This window comes from Salvia hispanica, chromosome 5 (assembly GCF_023119035.1).
Source record: "Salvia hispanica cultivar TCC Black 2014 chromosome 5, UniMelb_Shisp_WGS_1.0, whole genome shotgun sequence".
Lineage (NCBI taxonomy): Eukaryota > Viridiplantae > Streptophyta > Magnoliopsida > Lamiales > Lamiaceae > Salvia > Salvia hispanica.
This window is the reverse complement of record NC_062969.1, coordinates 12,421,942-12,448,194: the sequence shown is the minus strand read 5'-3', so window position 1 is coordinate 12,448,194 and position 26,253 is coordinate 12,421,942. Positions and strand designations below refer to the sequence as shown.

The 26,253-nt window shown below is 34.0% G+C and overlaps 3 protein-coding genes across 5 annotated transcripts; all 3 read right to left on the bottom strand.

The window, feature by feature from the left end:
• Positions 1-1,562: 1,562 nt before the first annotated feature.
• LOC125188601 (actin-interacting protein 1-2) lies at positions 1,563-9,308 on the bottom strand. 2 transcript variants are annotated; one of them, XM_048085546.1, is made up of 6 exons: positions 8,851-9,308; positions 7,531-7,692; positions 6,244-6,430; positions 4,408-4,476; positions 3,070-3,477; positions 1,563-2,398 (listed from the first exon to the last, which is right to left on the bottom strand). In XM_048085546.1, the coding sequence occupies exons 1-6, from the start codon at positions 9,240-9,242 to the stop codon at positions 2,138-2,140; spliced, it is 1,479 nt and encodes a 492-aa protein (XP_047941503.1). In that variant the 5' UTR covers positions 9,243-9,308; the 3' UTR covers positions 1,563-2,137. The 2 variants fall into 2 exon arrangements, with proteins under 2 accessions (XP_047941503.1, XP_047941501.1); XM_048085544.1 differs by having other exon boundaries at positions 4,054-4,476; positions 8,851-9,304.
• Positions 9,309-10,981: 1,673 nt separating this feature from the next.
• On the bottom strand, positions 10,982-13,374 carry LOC125186996 (uncharacterized GPI-anchored protein At4g28100). The gene is made up of 2 exons (XM_048083492.1): positions 12,664-13,374; positions 10,982-11,508 (listed from the first exon to the last, which is right to left on the bottom strand). Exons 1-2 carry the CDS (start codon positions 13,282-13,284, stop codon positions 11,173-11,175), a joined length of 957 nt encoding a protein of 318 aa, XP_047939449.1. The 5' UTR covers positions 13,285-13,374; the 3' UTR covers positions 10,982-11,172.
• A 3,177-nt stretch (positions 13,375-16,551) lies between these two features.
• LOC125190122 (mitogen-activated protein kinase 9-like) lies at positions 16,552-20,625 on the bottom strand. Of its 2 annotated transcripts, none has more exons than XM_048087324.1 (11): positions 20,338-20,625; positions 19,429-19,837; positions 19,224-19,351; positions 19,062-19,121; positions 18,701-18,850; positions 18,340-18,495; positions 18,119-18,256; positions 17,947-18,023; positions 17,670-17,771; positions 17,019-17,241; positions 16,552-16,900 (listed from the first exon to the last, which is right to left on the bottom strand). In XM_048087324.1, exons 1-11 carry the CDS (start codon positions 20,557-20,559, stop codon positions 16,832-16,834), a joined length of 1,734 nt encoding a protein of 577 aa, XP_047943281.1. In that variant the 5' UTR covers positions 20,560-20,625; the 3' UTR covers positions 16,552-16,831. The 2 variants fall into 2 exon arrangements, with proteins under 2 accessions (XP_047943281.1, XP_047943282.1); XM_048087325.1 differs by having other exon boundaries at positions 19,429-19,809; positions 20,338-20,476.
• Between the last annotated feature and the right edge of the window lie 5,628 nt (positions 20,626-26,253).

Here is a 26,253-nt window from a genome sequence, read left to right as displayed (position 1 = left end):
AACGAATGGTCAACGCTAATTACACAGTAACATAACTATTAGTTTTTTTATGGAACCGACCAAAAAAGAACCAACAAGGATTTCATTTGTTATGGATCTTTTTTTCAAAAAGTGAATGTTTTTTACCAAATTCACATTTTGCTCATACGTTTAGGACTAAATTTGAAATTTACTCAAAATAAAACATTTTTTTGTGAGGGGAATATATGGAACCCGGAGTGGATCTTCTACACCACCTTTCCTACTCCATTCCTAATCCATCTCTCACAACTTAATAAAGTAATCTTAACATGTAAGTGATGGTTGAGTGATGGTAGGATTATTTTATTAAGTTGTGAGTGTGGATTAGGAATGGAGTAGGAAAGGTGGTTTAGGAGATTCGCTCCGGATCCGGCATGAACTGATTTGATCCTCTCAAATTGGTGTAACACAAAATTTTGCATTTAGTAGTTAAACATCATCGCTGTGAATTATTTTACCTATTTAAGTGACGTGATGAGAAATTTGAAGCAAAGTCAGTAAATCCTTTCCTTTTTGTAAAAGTTGGATAAGTAACCAATATGTATTCTGGAATTTGTACAAATAAAAAAATATGCAAGTTGATACCATTATATTAGCAGTTTAGCACCTTATACCAAATTCTAAAAATTCCGAGTATTGCCGGCAGCCCTGCCTCATTATTTCTATATGATCAATATTGTTGTTAGCTGGATCAAATTAGCTGCCAATATACTTCAACTAATTAGATTGCCATTCTCAACCAAGATCAAGCTAGGATTCCCATAATTGCCTTTACACATTTTTTTCAACTTTGTATGACTTAAATAGTACATCAAGGTATTTCATTTTGGCACGTGAATTAAAAAAAATGAGTTTTTAATAAATTAATTAATAATAAAATAAAATTAAAGATGGTAAAGTAGATGAGTGAACAATTAAGAGAAATTGGATTTTGAATTTAGTCAAAAAATAAAATAACACAAGTAATATAGAACAATTCAAAATAGAATAAAACTCAAGTAATGTGAGATGAGGGAGTGCTAAATATCACGATAGGTATTGCAATACATGATCAAAATAAATTACAAGGAGTATTTTTTTTGTGTGTGTGTATAGGCGTGCATTTTTTTGGATTGTTATATTAATTTTGTGTGTAGAATTGTATATGTGCATTTTTGGGATTGGTTACGTTTTGTGTTTGTATATTAATTTTGTGTGTACATATGCATATTTCGGATTGGTTACATTTTGTATGTGTACGTATGCATAATAGATAGGACATAATCAATTTTGATAATTACGAAATCAAATCTACATTTTCTATGAAAATTACGATGTATTTTCAGTGATGTTTATCTAGAATTTTTATTTTCAACAGTGAAATCAAGAGGTTAAAAATCACAAAAAGAATTCAAAATTTTCAACCATTATTTATTAAGCAACGTAAATGAAATCAGTTTTAGTGACTCTTAACCATCGTCTAATGCATATGAATAATCGACGTTAAAGATATTTCGAGGCAAATTAATACAATCATCCCTTAATGACAATATGCATAGATCTGTCACGAATATTTTCTTACGATAAATTGAAAAGAGAGATGACATTAAGTTGAATGTAATATAAGTTATATGCCAACAATTACAAAACCCAAACAACCAAAACTAATTACATAACACAAATAACATCACCAAAATGACTCATTACAACTCAAAACAAAGACAAAAGTCTCACAAACGAACTGACAAAGAACAAAAATAAACTCAAAAGGCATCAACATATTATTTGATCTAACCTTCAAAGCAAATCCAAGATGCTGAATCTTGGAGCCCTTCAAAAACGAGCACCACACGCAGCGTTTCACAAGCTCTAACGATGGAGATGGAAAGAGAGGCATGCGTACAATAACTTATTCATCACAAAAGCCCAGACAGCTCTGTAGCTAGCTTCCGATATCAATAAGATGAAGTTGTCAGCAAACGACCAAAAATGGCAGCAAGAGAGCAAAATCCGTTTAGGACATCTCAAGCGAGCTATAATGTCTTTCCCTTCCAAAAGTAGAATAACAGACTTAAACTTATCCATCTAATTTACAGGAAACAAAGTATCAAGGAACCAGTAGCACAGAATTCAAACATCACTGTGGCGGTGTCACCTTCCATATGCGGACACAAGCATCCTCACCAGAACTAACTACAGTGTTGTCATCACTAAAAGCCAATCCATAAACTCCACCCAAGTGAGCTCCTTTGATAGTTATCCGCTGATCTGCTGGCTTATCTATTTTATATACAATGACACATGTGTCGAGTGATCCAGTTGCAATCAACTCGTTATTAGGAGACCAGGCCAAGCAGTTTACTCGAGCCGTATGGTATAACATATTTTTAAGCTTTATCTGAGAAAATGTCAATAAGTATATTTGTCAATATCAAGGTAAAAAAAGGCTCGATGATACATTCTTCATTTTGGGGATAGTGATGATAATGTTAAATAACATCATTAACAAAGCAAAAGAAAGAGAATGTGACTACAGCAATAGACTAGTAAATCATCATAATAGCAACTACACAGATGAAGAGAATTACTACTACCCCTAGGTATCTTCAACTAAAGATGAGAATTATATTTCCATTAGATGCTGAAACTTGGAAAATTAGGGCTTTTGAAGCCCATTGTATTATTGACTGTCCTCTTCTAAGTCAATTTTGCTATTAGACATCAGGGAGTACAAGTCGAACAGTCGGGAAGCCCTAACTCACCCGCACCAACTCTAGACTTAATAACTCAGTCGTCAGATGTCCAATGACAAAATTGACAACACATGAGGACTTCAAAAAAGTCATCCATCATTCTCGAGTTAAGATGTCAAAGACTCAAATGGATGTATAAATCTCAAGTCCAAATTCACACAAAAAAAAAAGGAGGGGACATTGCTAAAACGTTTTAAAGTTAGGTCTAATTTGCAACAAGGTCAAAAAGGTTGGGAAATATTTAGCAAACTATATCTTTCCAAAATCAAAAGTATTGAATTTGAAAGACCCAAACCATAAATTAATGTTAACATACCTCATGAGTAGCACGATCCCAAACGACAACTTCTCTATTAGAATCAGCAGATGCAAACATGGAAATATCAGGTGAGTAGTGAATGACAGTGATAGGACCTCGATGTTTTTCAAGTACAGCCTCTTCTTTCAGTGTATCACCCAGGACAGAGTAGACATGCAATTTTCCATCCTTAGCACCCACAACAGCTTCATTTCCATTAGGTGCAATACTACATGCTGTCGCAGTGAACCCCAGATCAATAGTGGATACAACTTTTGTACCATGGAGGAGTGTAACACCAGTATCATGTGAAACCATTACAAGATCAGGAGAAAGAATGGCAAGACTCAAGTCACTGGGCTGACAGGAAATATCAACACTATCTGCATCCCCACATTGGTCTCCAAGCATAGGAATTCTCCAAACCTTCACAAAATAAAAAACAAACCAAAGCATCAATACAAGAGATGCCTAAGAAACATAACACAGAATATAAACTCATTTATATATTGCACAAGGACATCAAAGAATTTAACAACTTTCAACCAAAAATTATGCAAAATTGAATCATAAAAGAGGCTCTTACATGCAAAATAATAGCTCAAGTGCCACATATTCGCTCTATAATTTTGAACAACAAAACTAATTAGTTGATTGATTATCTGATGGAGCTTAAGAAGTGTTAGAATCAGGCAGTAAACAGATGTAAAGATATGCAGATTGCATTAAGCTCCAAGACAAAGTCCAATTTTAATAAAAAATTCCATGAAAGCACATTATTCCGTCAATATACTTGTAAAGTTGCTGATAAAGTTATGTTCGCTGGAGGAATTACATGGCTAAAAGATGCTGAGAAAGTTGTGCAAGTCTAGGTCGAGGAAGTTAAAATTAAGTATACATGAGATTAATATGAAATATAAAATTTACTATACACAAAGTGAAATGAGAGCTATTGCTGAATTATAATGATGAGAAATATTATACTACGTATTATTTTCTAACCTTGTTGTCAAATCCTGATGCCACTATTTCTCCTTCAAGAGCTTCAAAACATTTAATTTGAGTGCTAACATTCCTTTCTAGCTTTCCAGAGAACCCTTTACCTTGAAGCCACTTAATTATTTGGCCATCGAAACTTGTCGTTAGTATAATTTGGGGGACACCTTTCAGCAGTACTAGTGAATTAATATTTTTCATGTGTCCAGATAATTCTAGAGGAGCTTTGTCAAGATCAGTGGAAGAGTACAGAAAAATACTGCCACCAAGAGAAACAGTGACTATGTGATCATTCTGCCATAGACAACCAACTAGCATGTCATTTACTCCACCAGATCCAGGACACGTCAATGTTTTTACCAGATTTCCATTACTATCAGCAGATACCTCCCACACCTTGGCAGTTTTGTCAGCAGACACTGTTATGACCTGAAATGGGATTCAGTGTAAAACACAACAATACAAATATCAAGAATACAAGAAATCACAGCTAGGTGTGTGTTGGGGGGAGGGTCAGCTGAACTTGTTTTCAATCATCAGAGTGAAGCTAGAATATCGGAATATAATTAAGCAATTATGTGCAAGCATATTCACCACATAGACTTATAATTGATTTTAGTTCAATGCATCTTTCATATACAATGTCAAAAGATGCAATTTTTCCAGAATGTATGTGATGGTTCTAACCACTTGCATGTTGGGGGGAGGGCCTAGGTGCAGGTTCGGAGCTGCCTATTAAAACCATCATATTGCATTTCACTGCTTAAAATAAGTCATTAGCAATAGAAAGAAAAATACATGGTTGTTGATATGGAAAATGGAACACAATAGTATTGCCTTGCAATTACTTGATCATATGGACCTTTTTTATTATAAGTACCACCTTCCCCTAATTGCCTCCACCCATCTCCATTTTGCATATTTTGCTACACACATAAACCATGCATATCTATACATTTTGTGCATACGTAGGTAGTTCCCCATGATCACAAGAATCAAGATCAATTAAGATGACAATCCCTCTCCCACTCAATTACGGGAAGGTGGTCCTTATAATAAAAAAGCTCCATATGATCAAGCACTCGTGCTCACACCCTATCACACAAAGCGCATTGTATTACCAAATACCACAAACTATCACATTAGAAAGTTTTAGTTTGGAGAAATTGGTAATAATTGAGCAAAAGAATATGGAGAACAAAATGAATGTAGAATGTAAAAGCAGACTCAACTAAATTGAACCACAGGATAGGAGCCCAATAGGTATTTTGCTTGTTTTACAATTTGCTATTCAACTTAACAAGACTTCAGATACTTGGTTTTGATTCTGGCCAGTTACAAATTATTATGGCTACTTTAATAATGAATGTCATATTCATACTGGATTTAACATTCTTGTATTACAGTAAATTGGCATCAGATCCTCCATGTCATCTCAATTTGACTTAAAACCATTCCACACGTACACACGCACGCACACATGCATGTATGCATGAATGACATGACCAAATAAAAGTTCTGGCACGCAATAATATCATCAATTAGACACTAATTCCTGAGAGGTGCCGGGAAAATTTATGTAGTCTAGACTCTAATACTTTTATAATTTATCTTCTAGGAGCTCATATGTTTCTGCAGCCTTGTACAATCTAGCTTTGTAGTATAAATATGTGGAAATTAGGGTTGAAAACCTGACTTAGTAATCAGAGCAAACAAACATCCCATAATGTTTATGCGGACATTGGTCATTATAAATTTCCAGGATTAAGGGCAACTACATGTTTCAAGACAAAATATAATATTCTCAAGGTTTCATTCAACTCATTAGAGAAAGTCTCCAGTATAAAGTAGTACTAATAAATAAAAGTCAGCGACTTTGAGACAACAAAGTCAACTGTGGTAATTAGGAAACCTTTTTAGAAACAATACTTCTTCTGAGCAGAGAAGTAGTTACAACCAATCCCAGACCCAATGGTTCTATAACTTTTATGCCATTTAAAATTTCTAAAGTTTTCTAATAATCACTAAAAAAGAGGAAATTCGTGCAAAATTTCATTTTCGAATAATAAAACAAATCCTAGGACAGGGTATATGTAGTAATTCGTTTGTGATGTGAACGAAATCATGATATAAGTACATGCCGTAGTAAATAATCAAGATTTTCCGCAACAGTGTACTAGTTTATGCAGGGATTACCCTTTTGCTGTCAGGACTCCAACTAACTGCATATATACTGCCCTTGTGACCATCCTCAGAAGTCAGCTCCCCATTCATTTCTCCAGTCTTTGCATCATAAAGTACACCCTTTTTGTCAGAGCTTACAGTAATAAATCTGGTCCCGTCAGGAGAAAAGCGAATGCAATTCACAAAATTTGAGTGTTCCCTGAAGGTCAATTAACATGCAAGGATATCATATAGCAAACCAAGAGATATATTAGAAAAATAATGGAGACCCTAGCTAAGATAGTTATAGTGAATCATATCAATAACCCCTATAATAAGCCCAGGCATATCCCTAAACTAACAAACGGCTTGAAAATAAACTTCATAATAAATGGTTTTTTGAAACACCTGATATGTTAAAAAATATCGCAGTGTGAGATCTACATAATTTTAAAATGAGAATAAAAACATTCTCAAGCATGGTTTGAAGGGGAAAAAAATCATTTAGCTAGTTGAGTAATTTAAACCATAAAGGTCTGCCACAATAAAATTCAAATTACAATTCCAAATTGAAGTAATTAATATTTATCAGTGTATAAGGAGGAATTTTTCCAAGTTATTAACATTTTGACAACCTCCATGGATCTTAGCAATAAACAATAAACAAACAAAACATATTTGATAGACTTAAAATTAGATATTGTCACTCAGGTAGTCAATGAAAAAAGATATGTGCAGTCTTATTCAAAGGACCAATTTAGATTATATATTAGGTAAGGAACTGTCTAAATATCAAGTGAGATATACTAGTATTTATTTTTATCTAGTGAAAAGCTTGTCTAAAACAACAAAATATAGCTTTTAATTCAAATAGTTATAACACACATTTTATTTCCCTTATCGCCATCTGAGTTTTTGAAGTTGCTTGCTTATAATTCTGAACAAATAATTCGACAGAAAATTCAGCTTACGCAGAGGATAAAAAAAGTAGCCTAAAAGCAACTTTGTCCATTTATCTCACTAAGGGAAAAGATAATCCTGTAATGACAGAATATCTCAGTGAACCTCATATTATTCTAAGCCGTGAAGAGTCAAGAGGAAGTGCTAACCACAGATGGGACCTAAATGCTACCACCTCTGTTAAGATAGCATGCTTACAGCGTGATGAGTCTCTGGGGCATATAAACCACGCGGCCTATGATGGGATGGGATCATACTAAAATTTGACTAATTTCATTTCATGTTTGGGTAGATACTCAATACAGGTTACAGAACATGACATGCAGACTCTGATTCAGTGAATAAGCACAGATGCAAAACCTGTGTGACATCTTGAACTTAAATGGAGGTCCTTCATAATAGTTAACCAAAAAGTCCTCGCCACATGATACAATTCGAAAAGGTCTTGTTGGCTTAAAGGCACAACTCAAAACTCTTTTTGAATGCCCATCAAATTCTCCAACATTGCTTCCTGAGTCCCACCTGCAAATACACTCAGATTTAGGCATTTAGCATGGAACTAACAAATTCAAGTTTCATTCAGAATTAAAATAAATTTGAAAGGTAGTCGGATCTGTCTTAAAATAGTTTGACTTCAAGGAAAATTGTATTCAGTTGCAGTTGAAAAGAAATTCTCAAGGTACCCACACTTGATTCCTTAGTATCAGAAAATTATTTCAAGTATGTGTCTAAGGCCAAAAAAATACTGAGCATATATATTTAAAGTCATATGTAGAAACTAGAAAGACATCCTCTAAGTTAGGTTTTAATGGAAACAAACTTTATGAGTGTGTTATCACTTATTCTAACACATTTCTAACCATGAACCACTCACTATTACTGAAAAAGCCTATCTTCCTATACCTAAAACTTCCTGAAGTGTTAGTAACAGAGGGAATTCATCAATAACCAATAATTGAAATAAGATGATTCTCGCAAAGAGTGGAAACTTTTGTACAAATGTCTGCTCTATATCAAAAAATTGAAGCAGTTTGCAAATTACAAAATGAATTACAAGATCCTGGTAAGGTTGAATTATCATCTTGATGTGTTTAAAAAGATAAACAGCGATCACCACGGAGCTCATTTATCAAATATATATACATACATACACATAGATAGTGATAAAAGTCAATTTGAAAAGCATATATAAATGGTTGAGGATAAAACTAAATCTCATTGCTCAAATCTCACCATTTCCAAAACCAGACCATCACCTAAGAAGTAATACAGAAACAGCATGACTTAATTTTTATGATAAAATACCAGCTCAAACTAAGTTCTTGAAATAATACTTGTAAATCTCATAAAATAAAAGCTCCCATCCTTCACGGTAACAGGAAACAGGTGAAAGGTAGACCCCCTAATGCATATTTGTTTGGTGAAAAGTAGAGGACGGCTAATTGGCTGGTCTTTGAGAGGAATACACATGGTTTGTTTTGAATTATCAATGTTGATTGTCAAATTGCCCTCTAGGTAGACATATCTCTGGTGTGAATAAACTGAAAGAAACAATGTTCAATCATTAGAACCATTAGCTTCTCGGTTATTATTCTTCAATTTTTCCATCTCCAATCATAAAGCTCGCGCACATTCAAATAGAAAACATCGACAACCCACATTTTAGGAAGAGAAGCTTACACAAATGCGCGAACGAAGGATGTCCCCTTGCCGTCGCCGCATGCGACAATGCGCTCGCCATCGGCAGACCACTGGAGATCATCGATCCGGCCCGAGAGGACACGGTACTCCTTCTTGAGGACGAAATCGTTGTGCGTCCCCCAGAGCCGCACGGTGCCGGACACGTCGCCCGAGGCGATCCACTCGCCGTTGGGCGAGTAGCGCGCCACGGTGGCGGGGTACATGTGCTCGCCGTAGACCTTGACCTCGAGCGGGCGGTCGAGGTAGCGAATGATGACGGATCGGCCGTTGGTGTAGAGGATTGAGTTCGTTTTCGGATCGCCTGAAATCAAAATGCCGCGGCCGCGCTCCGTCGACGGCACGCACGCGAAAGTCTCCTTGAGCTCCGCCATTGGCTTTTTGGGAAAGTGGGTTGAGATTGAAATTGAGGATTCAGAATTTGGGAAATGTTTATTTATAGGATTCCCTGGGTTGTGAGAGAGAAAAGCGTGCGCCCATGTTATTTCATCAATTTCAACATCTCTCTATATATTTTTTTTTTTAATAATTATGTCACAACTGCTACTTCAATTTTAGTTAATAGTATGAAATTCATTTGGATAAGCTGACCTATTATTTTTTCTGTTGTAATCGGAATTTTCTCAACAAATAGGGAAAATATTTCATATTTGGGGATTTTTAACTCTCAATAAAGGATTTTGCATCTCTCAGCTTCAGCATTTTAATTTTGTGTCCCTACAGATGCATTATAACGATTCATCACTTATAATTCATGTAATTTGGTTGGTTAACAAGATTTTAAATTCAGGCCGTATCACATGAGCAATAAAAAAAAATTAGTCACGTCTTTTGTAATTTATTACATGTCTTTTGTAGAGATGCGAAATTGAAATGCGTTTCCCAACTTAAGAGGCATGAAATGAACATGCCTTTCCATTCATAATTTTTTTTTCAAAAAAAATCTCTCAATCATAACACTTTTTTGAGAAAAAAGATATTAGTTCTATCCATTGCTAATAGTCTTGAATCTTTGATAATAGACAATATGAGTTTTATTCTTCCACAACGCATTCTTCCCCATCCGTAGTTATGGATGCTCTAACACACAATTGATACAATATGAAAGATATCATAATTGTAAAAGGATTGTCAGTTCCAATTGAATAATTAACAAAGAGGAAGCATGAGAGGGAGATACATACAGAGAGAGATAACCTTAATAAAGATTATAGACCATTAGGGAGTATAGGTTTGATGCTAAAACAAAAGTCTGAAAGATCAACATACAACATTGAAGAGTCACTCCCTTTTATTCGAGCTATAATTTTTCTATGTTTATAAATATACGAAAGTTCTAACCATTTAAGATCATTAATTTATTGCCAATTTGTATGACATTATCTATTGCATAATGATTCTCAAAGATGGTACTACTAGTATATTTTTCCATAAATAAGTTCCTAATCTTAAATTTTATCAGTATTGCCATAAGTCAATCTATTGGATTGAAAAATTATCGTGTGACTGAAAGAGTCTAGTGGGCTTCCCATAGTCCGGGGCCCGTTGGAGCGATCATAATTAGATTTCAAATTTTAGGCACTACAATAGGGTGGGCTCGTTAAACAAATACAAAATCAATAAATAGGGTGGAGTATAAAATTCTGCTTCTTTCGTTAATTTTATCATCACTACAACCTCACTGTTGTCAACGCACATGACAAAGAGTTGAAAATTACAAAGTCTTCCTTCTCGAGGATGAAGTGATCATTGCTAGTTGCTACCAAAGCTACACAATTTATGTCCTAATCCATTAATTAAAGCTTAAAGGTAATTGCACCTAAATACACAGAACCATCACCCCAATTATGATTTTGCACGTGGTATATCTCAAAACTTTCAATTGAGCTCATTTTTACACTATTCTCAATTTATGATGAATTAACATCATCATGGCAAGTTGAAGTGACAATATAATATCATTGTCAATTTTCTATGAATTACTATCACCATGGCAAAATTAAAGTAACAACATAATATCATTGAGGCATAGACTTCCAACTATGTCGATTAGCACATGAATCAATGAAGCACTTCAGGAGTATTTGAAAGATTAGTTGCTTCCCAGCTTATGTATGGCTTCAAACAAGAAACTTAGAAAGATACTTAATCCAATGGTCTTATATACAGATCAGTCTCAAACAAAATGCAAAGACTCTAAACTAGAAACGATGGCAGCAGACGAGCATCCCTCGCCCCCACACTAAGACGTTGAATAGAGTGGTAACTTTGCACGGCAAAATGAAGGCTTAATTCGACTAATGCTCAAATGACAAACCAAAGAATGCTCATGTATAGCAAACAAAGTGGCACTAGGTACTTGTGAAGGCTTACTTTCAAAAATGTTGATGATGACTGATCGTTGATTTCTGAAGAGTCGACTGCAAGAGGCATGCCGTCGCTGTTGAGGCTGCAGAAAGTCGGATCAGAGGCGTCGTCTGTATTCATCATGAGAGCCCTTAGAACTGCAGATACAGTGTGTATGTACGCAGATCGGTCCTTGTTCAGAAGCCAAGTGATACCCATGAGCTGACAGTCCTGGTTGTGCATCTTGTTCGTCCGCTCTGTTCTGTTGCTTCTTCCGCCTCTTTCCCCGTTGAGCTGTATATTGAGAACGAACACACGACATTAGAAAGGAAGTGTTTACTTTGGATGATGATTCGGTTAACAACGAAAACCAAGTAACCCCATATCCATATGTTTTATTAACCTACACATCCTCGTAAAAGTCTTTGCATAAGAATTCTGCCTCTTGTTAACCTACCCCTATGAATGGAGACCAATACCAATGGTAATTGAACTTTCGGTTACTTTATTACGAATGTTTAATCAGTACATGCATGGCACGGGTGGTGATACTAGTATTTTTAAGGGCAAATTGCCCAAAAACCAATCAAAGTCTAGCAATCTTGAAACTTCAAAAAATAGTCAATCATATCATAATCTTGACATTTTTCTCAATTATCCTATTGATTTATATTTGGAGGAAAATAATGTATGATTTTTAAGCCAAAATCCATGATTTTTTTGTATCACTTACAAAAACATATATTGGCATCAGTGTGATAAATATAACAAAAGATTAGGCTAAAATATTTTAGCTTCCAAATCGTATATAATTTTCTCCCAAATCTAAATCAATATAACCTACTACCTTCGTGGTTCTTTTAATAATTTGCCCTATTATACACGTTTATCATAAAAATGTTGCATAGAGCTTATTATGCCAAAAAGACTTAAAACCCTAGTTGAAGCAAGCAGCATGCGGACTATATAAGCATCACACGTTACATATAATGACCTATTCATTATTGAACATTATCTGCTCTTCATCAATAAACTTAGCTACATCTATTTAAATGCATTTGATCAATATATCCATATAACCCGAAATTGAGAAATACTAATATCATGATTTTGGACTAACTCGTAATTATGAAATGCAAATTAAATATTAGTAATCGGATTTATATGAAAAATTAGCAGAAAAATGAAATGATTGCGTGACGCAGAAAAAGCCAAAAGTCGTCACTTTATAGAAAATACAGGCATGTGATACCGAGCTGCAAAAGCCTAATAAAGTAATAGTAGTAGTAATTCCCACTTTCACAAATTTTCACACAAATATTTCATTACCATAAGTTTTTCCCAATAAGCAAAAATCAACATTTCTTATATATTCACATGTCGTTAATCTGAATTAATGAAATTTGTAACCAAAAAAAACAAATAAAGAAAAGCATAAACAGTACTCACCAAATAAAGGCTGTTGAGGCACTTTGAGCAACCGCCGCGCCCGGCGGCGCAATCCCTCTCCAAATTCTCCACCGCCTCCCCGCCGACCAATTTCCCGCGCGAATTGAGCCTAAACGCCTCGGAGCAGGTGAAAGGGTGCAATCGGATGCCGCAATAGCAGTAAACGACGTCGCACGTGTCGTTAGGGCGGCGGAGCTGGATGCCCCTCCCGCCGAGCGCCTTCTCGAGCGAATCGACGCACGTCTCGGAGTCTTCGGGGAGCACGGGCATCTCGTAGGCGGGCGGGGATTTGGCGGCGGCGGAGGGGCGCAATGCGGTGTCGGAGTAGGCGGAGTAGAGCCAGGCGGCGAGGACGGGGCAGCAGCGGCTGCGGTGGAGCTGCCCCGAGTAGGAGTTGGGGCCGCAGGCGGATTTGATGTCGCGGAAGAGCTGGTCGGGGAGGTCGAGGGGGCAGGCGGATGCGTCGGATTGCTCCGGGAAGGCGGGGATGGTGGCCGGCGGGGGGCGGTGGAGGGTTTGGGTTTGGACGGCGGCGGGGTCCGGGTCGGGTAGGATGGGGAGAGCGGGGAGTGGTGTGATAAAGAGGAGGAAAGTGAGGGAGAATGTGATGCTTTGGAACATGGCTTTTGGGGGAAGGGAGTGAAGAATGAGTTTAGGGAGGTGTGTTTGTGTGTTTGTTTAATGGGAAAACAAAAGTGGGAATATTTTGGGTTGGGAGAGAAGGAAGATGATGAATGAATGTTGTTTGTCGGGACTGCTTTATGTTGATGGATCGGTGGGGGTGGGGCCGTGTGGTTGGTTAGAATGTGGAGCTACACCTAGGGGGTTGCGTGGTTCAGGCCACCAACGCGGCTCATCCGGCACGCGTGTGCACGATCTTCTTGCTCTTGCACGACACCCACACGTGACATGCATCGGTCCGAGCCGAACCTAGTGACCCTCGCTACGGTGGCGCTCCAATTCTGACAAGTAGTGCGCGTCATCAGACAATTTTGCCACATGCTTATTGAAGCATTACACGATACGTATTTAAGAAAGTTGGCAGTGCAGGGTGTTCAACGATTGAGGAATGTGTACGAGAAGTGTCGTTGCTTTTTCAAAATGCTAGGCAACATTGCCCGTATGCACTAGATGGGACAGAGAATGTCTATCATGAATGGAATGTCGAGCCTTGAATATTCTAACCTTGTGAATGATTATGGAGTCTAGCCCTTGAGTATCTCAATCTTGAAATGACAAATATGCGGTATAACACTGAACATAACAAATAATGAGATAATCCTTGTTGATCATTGACAAATATTTTTAAAGTAATTAAGGTTTGGTGAAATTTACTTCTGGCTATGTGTTCTCATTAGGCAGTGAGCCTGTTACATATACGAGTGTGAAGTATTAATGCGTCGAGGACTTTACCATGAAGCTTAATACGTGACTTCTTTAGGAGCAACAAAGGAAGTTGTACTATGACATAAACAGAGACTTTACACTTATGGAGTAATAATATTTAAACTTGACTTCTTTGGACTGATTACTGTATGTAAATAAATTGACTTTATATAAATTATATTTTATTATATACTATACATTATTAAGACTTACAAATTGACTTTAATTTCATGAATTAAACGAGAACCTCAGTTTAATTGAAAAGTTTGTGGGTTCACTGTATATTCTTCACCTCTCAATCTAAAAAATACTAGTAGTACTAATGTTCATCCTAAATTTTTCTTTTCGTCCTTTTATTATGATATTTTCGAATAAGACACCAATATTTAGTAAAAAAATTTACATTGCAACAAATGATCAAATCGTGGTAGATTAAATTCAAGAAATTATTTGCCAGCTCACATTTTATTGGATTTATTGCCAAATGTTATCATATATGAATATGGTATATCCAAATATTCATTTAGCCACTCATATGTCCAGGTGTAATCATAAAAATCCACCCTCAACACAACGTGACCAAAAAATTATAGCTAAAATAGTAGTTGTACATTTTTCAAGACCAATTATGTTTGTGCATATATCACTATCAGTAATGACCGTTCGGAATTCATATCTTCTAACTGTTTAAGTGAAAAAACAAACAAAAAAAATAGTACTACTACTCTATAATTATGATCATACGAACATTTAAGGATTTTTGCTAATTATATGAAAAACTTTGCAATCAAACTTTACTATTTCAATTAACTAAAAAAGCAATAATACTATGTCCGGTGACAAATGATATTAAGGTTGGTATATATTGTCTCTTTCTACTCATATACTCAGGTAAGAACCTGTCAATTGCAGAGTACTAGGAAATAATCTCAAGGTTTGATTTAGTAGAACTGTTGATTAATTAGAAGAAAATGTAACAAACTCTAAATTTTGTGAATTTAATTTTAAAATTCGTTTACGCAACCAACAATAGGTAAACAAATTTAAATTGATGGCAATTATATTAGTCGTGATTAAAATACAAAATTAACTAATAAAAAACAAATAATGCATGTCGGAGCTTGAATGTCTTCATTTCATAAAGTTGGTTAAAACATGTAGAGTAATTCTCTAAAATTAATAATTTTTTGGGCATAGTTGTAATAATTCCAAAAGCAGGCAGTAAATTCCATTAATTGGGTTCACCAAACTAGCTGTTATATTAGATATTTCCTTTAGGAATGGAATTATTACTCAACTATAATGAGTATTTTTAACAGAAACATAGTTATATTATTAACAACCATTTCAGTCTAACGTCCCAATCATAGCCACCATATTACTCTTATTTTTCCTGACATATATAAATGGTGACAAATTACAAGATTTCATTTAACTAATCCAAAATGTGCTGTTTTATTAGAAAAATCCCAGTTGCATTCAACTTCTAAATAATCTTGCAGTTTTAAACATAAATTTAATATTGATTTTTAATTAATGTATAGAGATCGATTTTGAAAAGAACTGATCACCTCTCTCAATCTCTGTATAAAGTGAGGACAACAATATTTATAGTTTGAAATAAGTTGAGTCACATGTTATTTATGAAATTTACAATGAGTGTCGAATTGGAGTAATAGCTCCATATTAATGGCAGATAGGTATAGCGACGTGACATAGAGAAGCCATTCACATGGACAACTTGAGCTGCCATTATTTGGTGTATCATTATCAATAAGATAGATTGTAGATAAATACATATGGAACAATTCCTCGTGACATGCCTGTCCATTTGGGGCCATATCATTTCAAAATTTCTCAATCCCACCTCCACTTAAATTAGCATTCAGGAATTAGATTTTACTATGATTCTAATCTATTCAAGATTTGGTCATTTTTTGAAGTGTCAGTACCTGTTTTAATTTTAACACAAAGTAGTTGATCAATTGACTGAAATGGACAATCACAATGTTTACATACTTTTCTTTTTCTACCTCTTTTTATCTTACATACAATTGGAATAATTGCTGCAAAAATTAACGGGTTTTACCAACATATTTTCCGGTGAATTATAATTCGTTGTTAATTACCGAAGGACTAAACTGTCCGGCAAATTTTCGACGTGCTTTTTAACAAAGTGAACGCGCCAAAATGATTGTCGACTTTACCGACAAATTAGCATGTCAGAGGTTTTACCGATATTATTTTCTTGAAATAAATCAACAATAATAATAAAAGAAAACTTATGCAACAAATTAATGTCAGGTTTTATCGATATTATTTTCACAAAAATTATTTTCGTGAAAATTTATGCAACAATTTTCACTATATATCCTAACATTTACTACTATTCTTGACATTGTTATCTTTTAAGTAGAAGTATTCTTGACTGGTTGGCTGATGAGGACAATGATAGAGAAACAGAAGAAAAAACAGTAGGAAAGACAGTGATCTTTCACTGGCTTAAACAAAAATTGCGAGAAAATTTTGAGATCCATAAAAACATCATCCTAGTACAATGCAATGAGCTAAATTAACCATCATAAAAACAGATGATTCTATAACTACATAAATTCAAAAATGGGAGCAAATACATCTGTACAACCCAAAAAGAGATTTCCTTCCTAATCTATGAATGCTAAGAAAAATGTTGCTGGCTGCTGCACTGGATTACTCATCCCAAGCAGCCTAATCTCACAGTAAAAAACGAGCCAACATAAGTCATCAGCTACCTCAAACGCGATCAAGCATGTAGGGCAGCAATTTTCTCTGATAACACATCTTCTTCATTGTTTTCTTCGATTGGCTCTTCCTGTTGAACAAAGATGACAAGTTAATGATGCAACGGCACTTTCTTTTGAGAAGCGGACTTTTAGCTTAAGCAAATTTAGTTTGTCAATCGGAAGACTACGGACGTGGATAAGATTTACCTCGGTGTTTTTCTTTTCTTTGACACCAATGCATTTGGAAGCACTGATGCTTGCACTCTTCAACAAGCTACGAGCGCTGACGTTTCCCTTGTGGCCGTTTTGGGCACTACTGTTCATGCCATCATTCCCAGTGGGGCTATCTAGAGTCGTAGCAACAGAAGCTGCATTTTGTTGCTCAAAATCATTATCTTCGGGTTCTTCTTTTGGTGCAGGGACACGCTCTCTACAGGCACATTAGAGGGTAACAAAAAAGTGAGCGTATCATAGTTACGCAATAATACTAAAACATAAATACATCAAAAGAATATTTTAGATTCAACAGCAACAATACTATACCTATTTTCTTAAAAAATCAAGTTCAATATTTTAGACTTTAGAAAAATATGGGTTGAGATATTGGATCAATTCTAAAACAAAGGAACAATTTAAATGAAAATCATACACACTCATGGTTCCAAACACATTCGCTTAGAAATAAACTGTTGCAATAACTATTTTGCACTCAGTTTTATTTTGTCTATATCATGTTGGTGATTGCATATTTAACAAGAACAGTCGTATATACGTTACTATCTGATCACTTCTACATATATACGGAGGAAAGAAACAATTCTGGACAAAAAAAATTTAAGAAAGTATATCACTACATACCTAGGTAATGAAGCATGTTGTCTCAGTAGAGGAGTGCTTTTTTCACCTTTACCTTTGTGCTCTTCAAGATGGGCAAACTGTCTCTTGAACCAATCGACGCCACTTGATTGGTATGGAATGATGCACAGTGTCAGAAACTAATACTAAAACCGAAATATAGTAATGCACAACACCCAGAAAATATGGGCCCACACTATTCAATCTCTTGAACTTACACGAAGTAACGAAGGGCAAAGACAATAAACTACGCAATCAAACAAATAAAAACTGGCATAACCTTGGATACATGAAGCCACTAGTCTGCTCTCCACCTTGGAGATACTCTTCAAGCATATGAGGATGATACTCGAGAATCTATTAAACCACAAAAAATAGTAACTAGAATAAGACAGAGTCGACAACTCAAAAAACCATAAATTAGGAAACAGAACTAATGATCAACGGCTGACCTCTCTATAAATCAGCTCCCTAACATCATCTTTAGTCAATTTCCTCCTCTCAAATTCAAACTCAAGCTTCGATATTGGTACAGTTGATGGTTCACGCTCTCCGTTTGACAACCCGTGAAAGTAGGGATCATTCAACGCCTGCAAACAAACCATCCATGAGTTGCTTACTTCACATAATAGTGTACAAGTGCCAAAATAATGAAGAGGCCATATAAAATTACTTCTTCAGCGGTCGGTCTATCTTTAGGATCAAACGCCAGAAGCTTTTCTAGCAAGTTAAGAGCCAAAGGATCAGCATCAGGGAATTTCTGAGAGAACGGAACAGGTTGTTTCTTCCGCATACTGCTCAGATATCTCCGAGCCTTTTCATTCCTGATCTGCCATTGTAATTGCAACATGATTGTGTTATAAAAGATTATTCAGAAGAAATATGTTCCTTTAAGAAACAGGAACAAAACAAATACTAGCTTTTCTTATAACCTTCTTAAATCACTATTAATAACCCTGGTGGCAAGGGATTTTCTTCGAATATAATGAGGAATCTAAGTAGAAAACTAAAATAACCCAGGTTAATTAACTAACCCTTGCAATAGATTCTGGAGGTGGAGTGCCAAGCAAATCAGTCATTAAGTCTAACTGATGCACCACATTTTTCCCGGGAAATAATGGTTTTCCACTAAGCATCTCAGCAAATATGCATCCGATGCTCCAAATATCAATAGCAGGTGTATACTGTACGTATCCAACAAAAAGTACGATATAAGCATAGTATTTGAATAAGTAATGATTTTTAGTCAAGATAAGGAATCTTATTAACGTGAATATCGCAATGTTCAACGCTTACAATACATCCAACTCATACTAGGGCAAGTACCATATTAGCAGCACCACTGTTTGTGGAGATAAATAATGCACTGAGGCCTTCAAAGAAAAATAAGCTTACTTTAGAGAAAAAGGAACCGCATAGCTCTGGAGCACGATACCATCGAGTTGCAACATAATCCTTTAGCAAATACAAATCAAACAGAAAGGTTAGAGAGTTGCAACATGTATTTTAAAGGTGAAATTCATGAGAAAACTACATGTGCATAGAAATGACACTTACAGTCCAAAATATTGCTGATGGGGCATCATTAAACGACACACGAGCTAGACCAAAATCACATATCTTCAACTTACAGTCAGCATTAGCAAGTATGTTCTTCGGCTTTAAATCCCGATGGAACACATTTGCTGAAGATGTAGAAATAAACATGTCACTAACAAAGGATAGTCATCTCTCGAAGATACATCAACAGAACAGGGTTCACCTGAGTGGGTGTATTTCAAGCCACGCAGGAGCTGGTAGAGGAAAAACTGATAATGCTCTGGTGTTAAGTCGTCATTTGCTTTAATCACTTGGTGAAGATCAGACTCCATCAATTCAAAAACAACATAGATATCTCTGAATTCCCTCCGAGAAGGAGGAAGCATTATGTGCTTGATTTCAACAATGTCAGGATGGCGAAGCAGACGAAGAAGCTTGATTTCTCTGAGGATCCGCGTGGCATCAGAGACATGCTCAAAGACATCATTGATCTTTTTAATTGCAACCCTCTCTCCGTTGTGAGTATCGATGGCAGAACCTACAACGCCGTAGCTACCTTTGCCAACAACTTCTTGGACCTGATACCTAGTCGCCTCCCCGTACTCTGTAAAAAATTCGGTTTCCAGATTACCCTGTCAAAACAGACTCTCAATCAAAACTTGGGTGCTTCAGCATTCCACAAAGAATTACATAAATTAGTCACTGGATAAGAATCCCCCAACCCAATTTTTCATTTCTTCAATCAATTAATATTGCAAAGACAGAGAATATTCTTGTCCAATCACATGACCAAACAAAGATTAGATGCTGCACAAATCAAAATCAGGCATAAAGGCTAAAGCTCTGTTCCTGAACGTTGTAATCCAATGCAAGTGACATGATAAATAGTCCAATTGGATGAATCATACAGACCAAACATTTGATTAAGTTGGATTATTTTATTACTCAAACCAAAATCGACAATAACTTGTTGAATGCAACAGTAATAAAGCAGAATCACCAAAAATCAAATTAGCACCTCAGCATCATAAGATGCGAAAGGCAGAGATTGTAAAAGCCCCATTCACTCGAACCGCCAAATGAGCAATCATTCACAAATAGAAAGAGAGGGAAAAGGGGAAAAAGATTCAACCTTTTTGTGGGAATCCATGGCGGGGTTAGAAAGTGGGAAATCGAGACGCTTGGGGACTTTAATGAACTTGAGGCCCGAAATATCAAAGTGTTGAACAATGGGAAGGGGGTCTTGTGATGCATGCGGCTGATGATCATTATTACTAATATTGGAATTGGGATTGGTAATCGCTCGTCTTTGGAACCAGCGACGAACTCCGTCCACGAATGTGCCTCCCCCCATATGGAGTAACTAACTCACCCTCTCTTCTTTACTCCTCTCTCCCTCTCTGGCTGAGAGCAATTGTGGGAATTTTAAGCCTCGAGGTAAAACAGGGGAGTTTGGAAATTGAAAATTATCTGAGGAAAATAACCGACTAATAAAAAATTGACAAGTGGATACTATCAAGGTCTTGCATCTCAATAATTACCGCTTTAAAATATTGACTTTTAGCGATATAGAATTTGATTATCGGAATGTGCCTCATTATTTTTATGCATCAATTATGAGAGTCCTTGATAAATAATAGAGTATTGAATTACTACACTTCTTGAATTGATGTACAAGACAGAAATAAATAACCTTTAATATAAAATGACCATTATTTTACTCAAGCTTAAAATAATTACTACAAGTTTTGACGTATCCACTAATGTGGAGTAAGACTTAATAGAAGATATAAATAAACGATGTAGGATGATTGCTAAAAAATCGGAAATTAGTTACTCCAAGTATATATTGCACTTCAAAACTCACATTCATTTACTATTTCGGATTTATTTAAATGCTCTTTTGTATTTGGTTGATTACTATGTTGCAGGTTGGAATATCATTAATCCAACTCAAAAACTCTGTATACAGCTTTAACGCGTCAAATAATAACAATAATAAATATTATAGTAGTAGTAAATTATAAAATGTTAAAATTGCCCAATAATTCAAAAATATTTTATTTTTTACAGTTCATGATTAGTTTTTTCCCAAAATAACGTCACTCTCCGTTGTTACGAAACTTCTAAAAAATAAAATAAAGAGAAGTCGCTTTTTAATAGATGACAAGTATGTTGTTTTGATAGCTATTGGTACGTACGAAGTTCTAAAATTGAAATTGTATATATTTTCCTAATGTCCGAAGTTAATATGAAATAGTGAGAAAGTAAAATGTGATATTTAAGAAATGACCTATCTGATAACCAAATAAAAACAATCGCAAAATTTGAAGCATCCTTACATACACTACTATAACACTTTAGACTATGTTAGAGCCTCCTCGCCATGCACCTTAAATAGAATTGAACTGCAAAAATGACGACATGGTCTAATCCCGTGCGTTGCAGGTGTTGGCGGAACAAGCGGGACTGGCCCGGCTGGCTATGGGCCGCTGGAGAGGTCCTAAATGGCTACGTTGTAGTAGCCTGTTGGATCGCACCACAATAGGGGTCGTTGAAGAATGTGCATGTTTTTTTATTTCAAATTTGCTCATATATGAATTATTCATTTTTATTTTAGTAATCTAAAAAAATCCTACAATATTAAAAAAATTAATTTTAAACAATTTGATTAAAAAAGTTTTAATTTTTGAATTATTTAATTTTTCACAAATAGTAAATTTTTAAAATTTTTGAATTGGATACTCCTACTAGTTATAAAGATGATTAAATTGTGATATGATTTGGAGAATGAGTAGTAGTTATTGTGGAATGTTTTGAGATTTCAATGAATGTGGTACGATTTGATATGAGATATAATCGAATCGTGATAAATATATTATTTAATCGAATTTATACATATATAGAAGAAAAAGTTAGTATTAGAGAAGATAACATAATTGCCATTAGAATCGCTAAATTTTAGTTATAGGGTGACCTTCAAAATTGGTATTTGAAAAATGCGGTCCGCGCGCAAGGTTCCCGAACTCGAAAAAATATCACAATAAGTATTTGGAAAATCATTAATTGCATTTAAGGTCATTCTCCATTTATACTTTCCCAAATTTCCCTTCAACTCATTAACATCATATTTAATCTAAGTTAATTGATATTTTCAAATCGAACAAAACATTACAATTTTTTTAAAAAATTTCAATTTTCAATGTGTATAAAAATATAATATACATATACATATAATATAATTATAAAAATACACATTAATTTTTTAAAATTAATACTGTGCACATCACATTTACTAAAAGTAGTAATAATAATGATATAATTATAACTAGTTTAATCACCCGATGCACAGACCAAATAGCTTTCATGCACATTCACAATAAATCAATAAAAACAGTAAGAAAAAAATATTATTACATGGAATTTAGAAATTAGAAATGTGTATATAATAGTAAAACTTTATTAGACAGCTAAAAATATAAAATTAAATAAGTTAAAAGTTAAAATTAAAATAACATAAACATTTATGTTTATTAAAACAGTTTTGGATATAACTTATAACAAAATAATTGAGTTATAATCTATACATATATAAAAGGCGAGTTTTAGCCTTAATTGTAAATATTTATAAGTTTTGGATTGTATTGTTAATGTTAGATATTTTGGTTGGTCTATAAAAAATTAATTCAATTATTTAATATAGTTGTTACAAATCATCAATTATAAACATCATTTGAATATAAATTTTTGGAGTTACAAATTTTTAATAATTTTGAATAAATTTCAATATTCAATAATAAGTAGTTGACTTTGTAACTGCCACATTATTATTAATTGTATTAATAATAATTTAATGTAAATTTTAATACACTATAATTTCTCTATATTTTTTGTCTATATATATGTGTCATTTGCAAGCTTCTTACCCAATTTCTCATTACCTTCACCTATAATCTATTGCATCACTGAATTTTCTACAAAAAGAATTTGTTTTCACTATGGTTCTTGCTCTTTATCAATAGTATCTTTTTTATATTTAACCACTTCAGACATTCTTTTTGTGTGATTATTATGTTAGTAATATCTGTTGTTTTGTTCTTACCAGAGAGGATGGTTGAAACCATGGAAGCATTCCCCTTGCCAAATTTGATATTGAAATTGGTAAGTAATTTATAAAATTTTATAGTACAAAACACAAAGTTATTTTTGCATTATTCGTGAATGAAAATATTTATTGAAATTGTAATATGGGGTATTTAGTTGACTTTTGTTTGAAGTTTTTATCTACATATGGCAAACTGACATGATGAAGAAAATGGTGTCGACGCAGGACGATGAAAGTGTTGGAGACGATGAGCGGAGAAGATGTAGGCTATTGGAGATAGATGGATGCTAATGTGTGATGGCCAGAGCTGCATGAGCATTGATTCTGGATTCTACTATTTTTACCGATTTCTTCATTTTTTATTGCATTCTGATCTATAATGTTTTATTAATAAAGTTGATTAATTTTCTATTTTCAATCAATTTTTTTCTATTAGTGAAATTATTGAATGTTATATGATTAATAATTAAATGGATTGATGAATAATTTAATTAATTTAAACATAAGTATAAGATTGAAATTTTAACATTATTAAATAAACAAGAAAATATTGAAAAATATTTTAATTTTTCAACATTTCCAAAAAATATTAATAACATAATTAAGATTGCTTCGTAAATGTCAATGGTTTTTATTGTATTAGTGTAGTGATTTAAAAACTTTATATAATTTTACTTTTTATCATAATTTATTTAATAACATTTTCAATTTTATATAAAGAAAACTCCATAGGTCGTGCAACGCACGGGGTTGATACTAGTAATATCTAATGTTCGAACTATATTGAAAATCTTATATGCATGTTTTTAATAAATATTACCGCAATATACGTTAAATTAATTATATGGTATTTAAAAAAATGTTTGCCATTTTCAATAATAATAAATTGATAGGATTCATGGTTACGAGAGATAGTTAGAAAGATGATGTATATTACCATATATATTAAACTAATGGTAGAGGATACAAAGCATATGTTATAATATAATTTATTTGTTATACTAGTTAACACAACTTAGGATGCATGATCAAAAGCCAAATGCATATTTTATATTAGAGATATGCATAATACTTTCTACCGATTAAAATAAATCAGTGACATAAATAGTCTGTATTTATAAATTTGCATAGGTGCAATATCTCTCATTAGATCACCCGCAACGACAACCCGCCGAGAGCTTGGACCACCCCTGCCGGCGACGAGAGTCTGTTGCGGGTTTTCGTTCCCGTGGGGACTCTCGGTGTGGAGGGTGTCTCGTCCCGTCTTGTAACTTCAATTTTTTTACAAAAAGTTCAGAAAAAATTTAAAATTAATAAAATTTTGCACTTTCCCAAATATATTACCGTTTTATCACCGTGTTCATTATTTTTTGTAACTTTTGTTAAAAATATCATGGATATAAATTTTCTAACTATTTAAAATTTTAAAAATATTTTAAAGTCCGTCTAAAATGTAATTTTACATGTTACATGGTGAATACTGAAATAGTAAAATCTTATTACTAAAACAAATGATTTTAAAAAAGTTATTTCATCAAATTATAAAATGCTTAGGAAAATATTTATAGTGTATTTAAATAGGATAAGGTATTTCAACTATCATATTTCTCGTAAATATATTTGTCTCAAATGACACATTGACTTGACACCATATTATCAAATGATACACATAATGACAACATATAGAGTATTAAACTAATGGGTCCCAATAATTTAATAAATAGTCTGAAACATATTTCTATTCATCTTATCCCCAAGAATAGTATACATATTTAAATAATTATTATTTTCAAAATACATAATTGTAAATAATTAGCATAATAGTATTTTTTTAAAAAGGGCAAACTACTGCAAAAATCATGAACTTTTCATTTTTCCAAAATCACTCGAGAATTTCAAACATAGTACCAAATGTCATAAATTTTTAAATCTTAATGATTTTTCTCATGTTTTATGGAAAAAATTAAAAAGTACGGAGTACTTAGTAAACAGTATTTAGTGCTATATGAAATTCATTAAAAATTATATGAAAAAATGGAAAAGATGGCGACTTCTGCAATAGTTTGCCCTTTTTAAAATGATACATTAAAAATTTGAAATTTATATTTTGAGTTTTTATTAAAATTCAAAATAAAATTAAATCAAAGCATATAAAATAACAAATTTTTTACATTGGGTTTATTTTGAAATAAAAAAGAAAAGTTTCTATATTCAAATTTGAGCATTTAATACGGAATAATAATCTATACAATATATAAAAGGGAGTTTTGAGAGGTTTTGAATAATATTTTATGCCGAGGAATGTAAATGCAATTAATATAATTAAATTATATTAAATTAAAAATATATAATTAAAGTGATTAAGGGGGTGAGGGGGAGGTTGGAGAAGAGATCGTTCATTAGTGTGGAGAAGAAGATTGGAGGCGCCGAGTATGAAGAAGAGGGAGGCTATCAGTTTTTTAACCAAATTAATACGTCAATTTGATAGTTACATTCATTTAATTAGACCTAAAATTGAACGTGGAGGCTATGGCGAACTGCGAGATAGAATTCCCTCAATTGGGCGAAGAAATTGTGAGAATAGAGAAAAATGTGTTCCCGAAGCACGAATCGCTCTCCAAATCGTTCGACGAAGAGGCGGAAAAGAGGAACGGCGGATTGATCTACTCCTTAATCCTTAATGGGTGGCCATCTTCTCTCTATGAAATTATTTAGCTTGAAAATGCGCTCACAACTGTGGGTTTGGGTGTGTGAAATTATTTTAGCTTGAAATAAGTTTATGTGACTGAGAATGAGATATGCTGATTTAGGAAGTATTTTGTCTTTTGCTTATTCATGTTACTGAGTTGATGTATAAAATAAGTTTATGTTTGTTCAGGTTTATTGAGTTGTATTTGGAATTCAACGCTTTAATTCTCATTAAGTTGTTAATATTGGGAATGT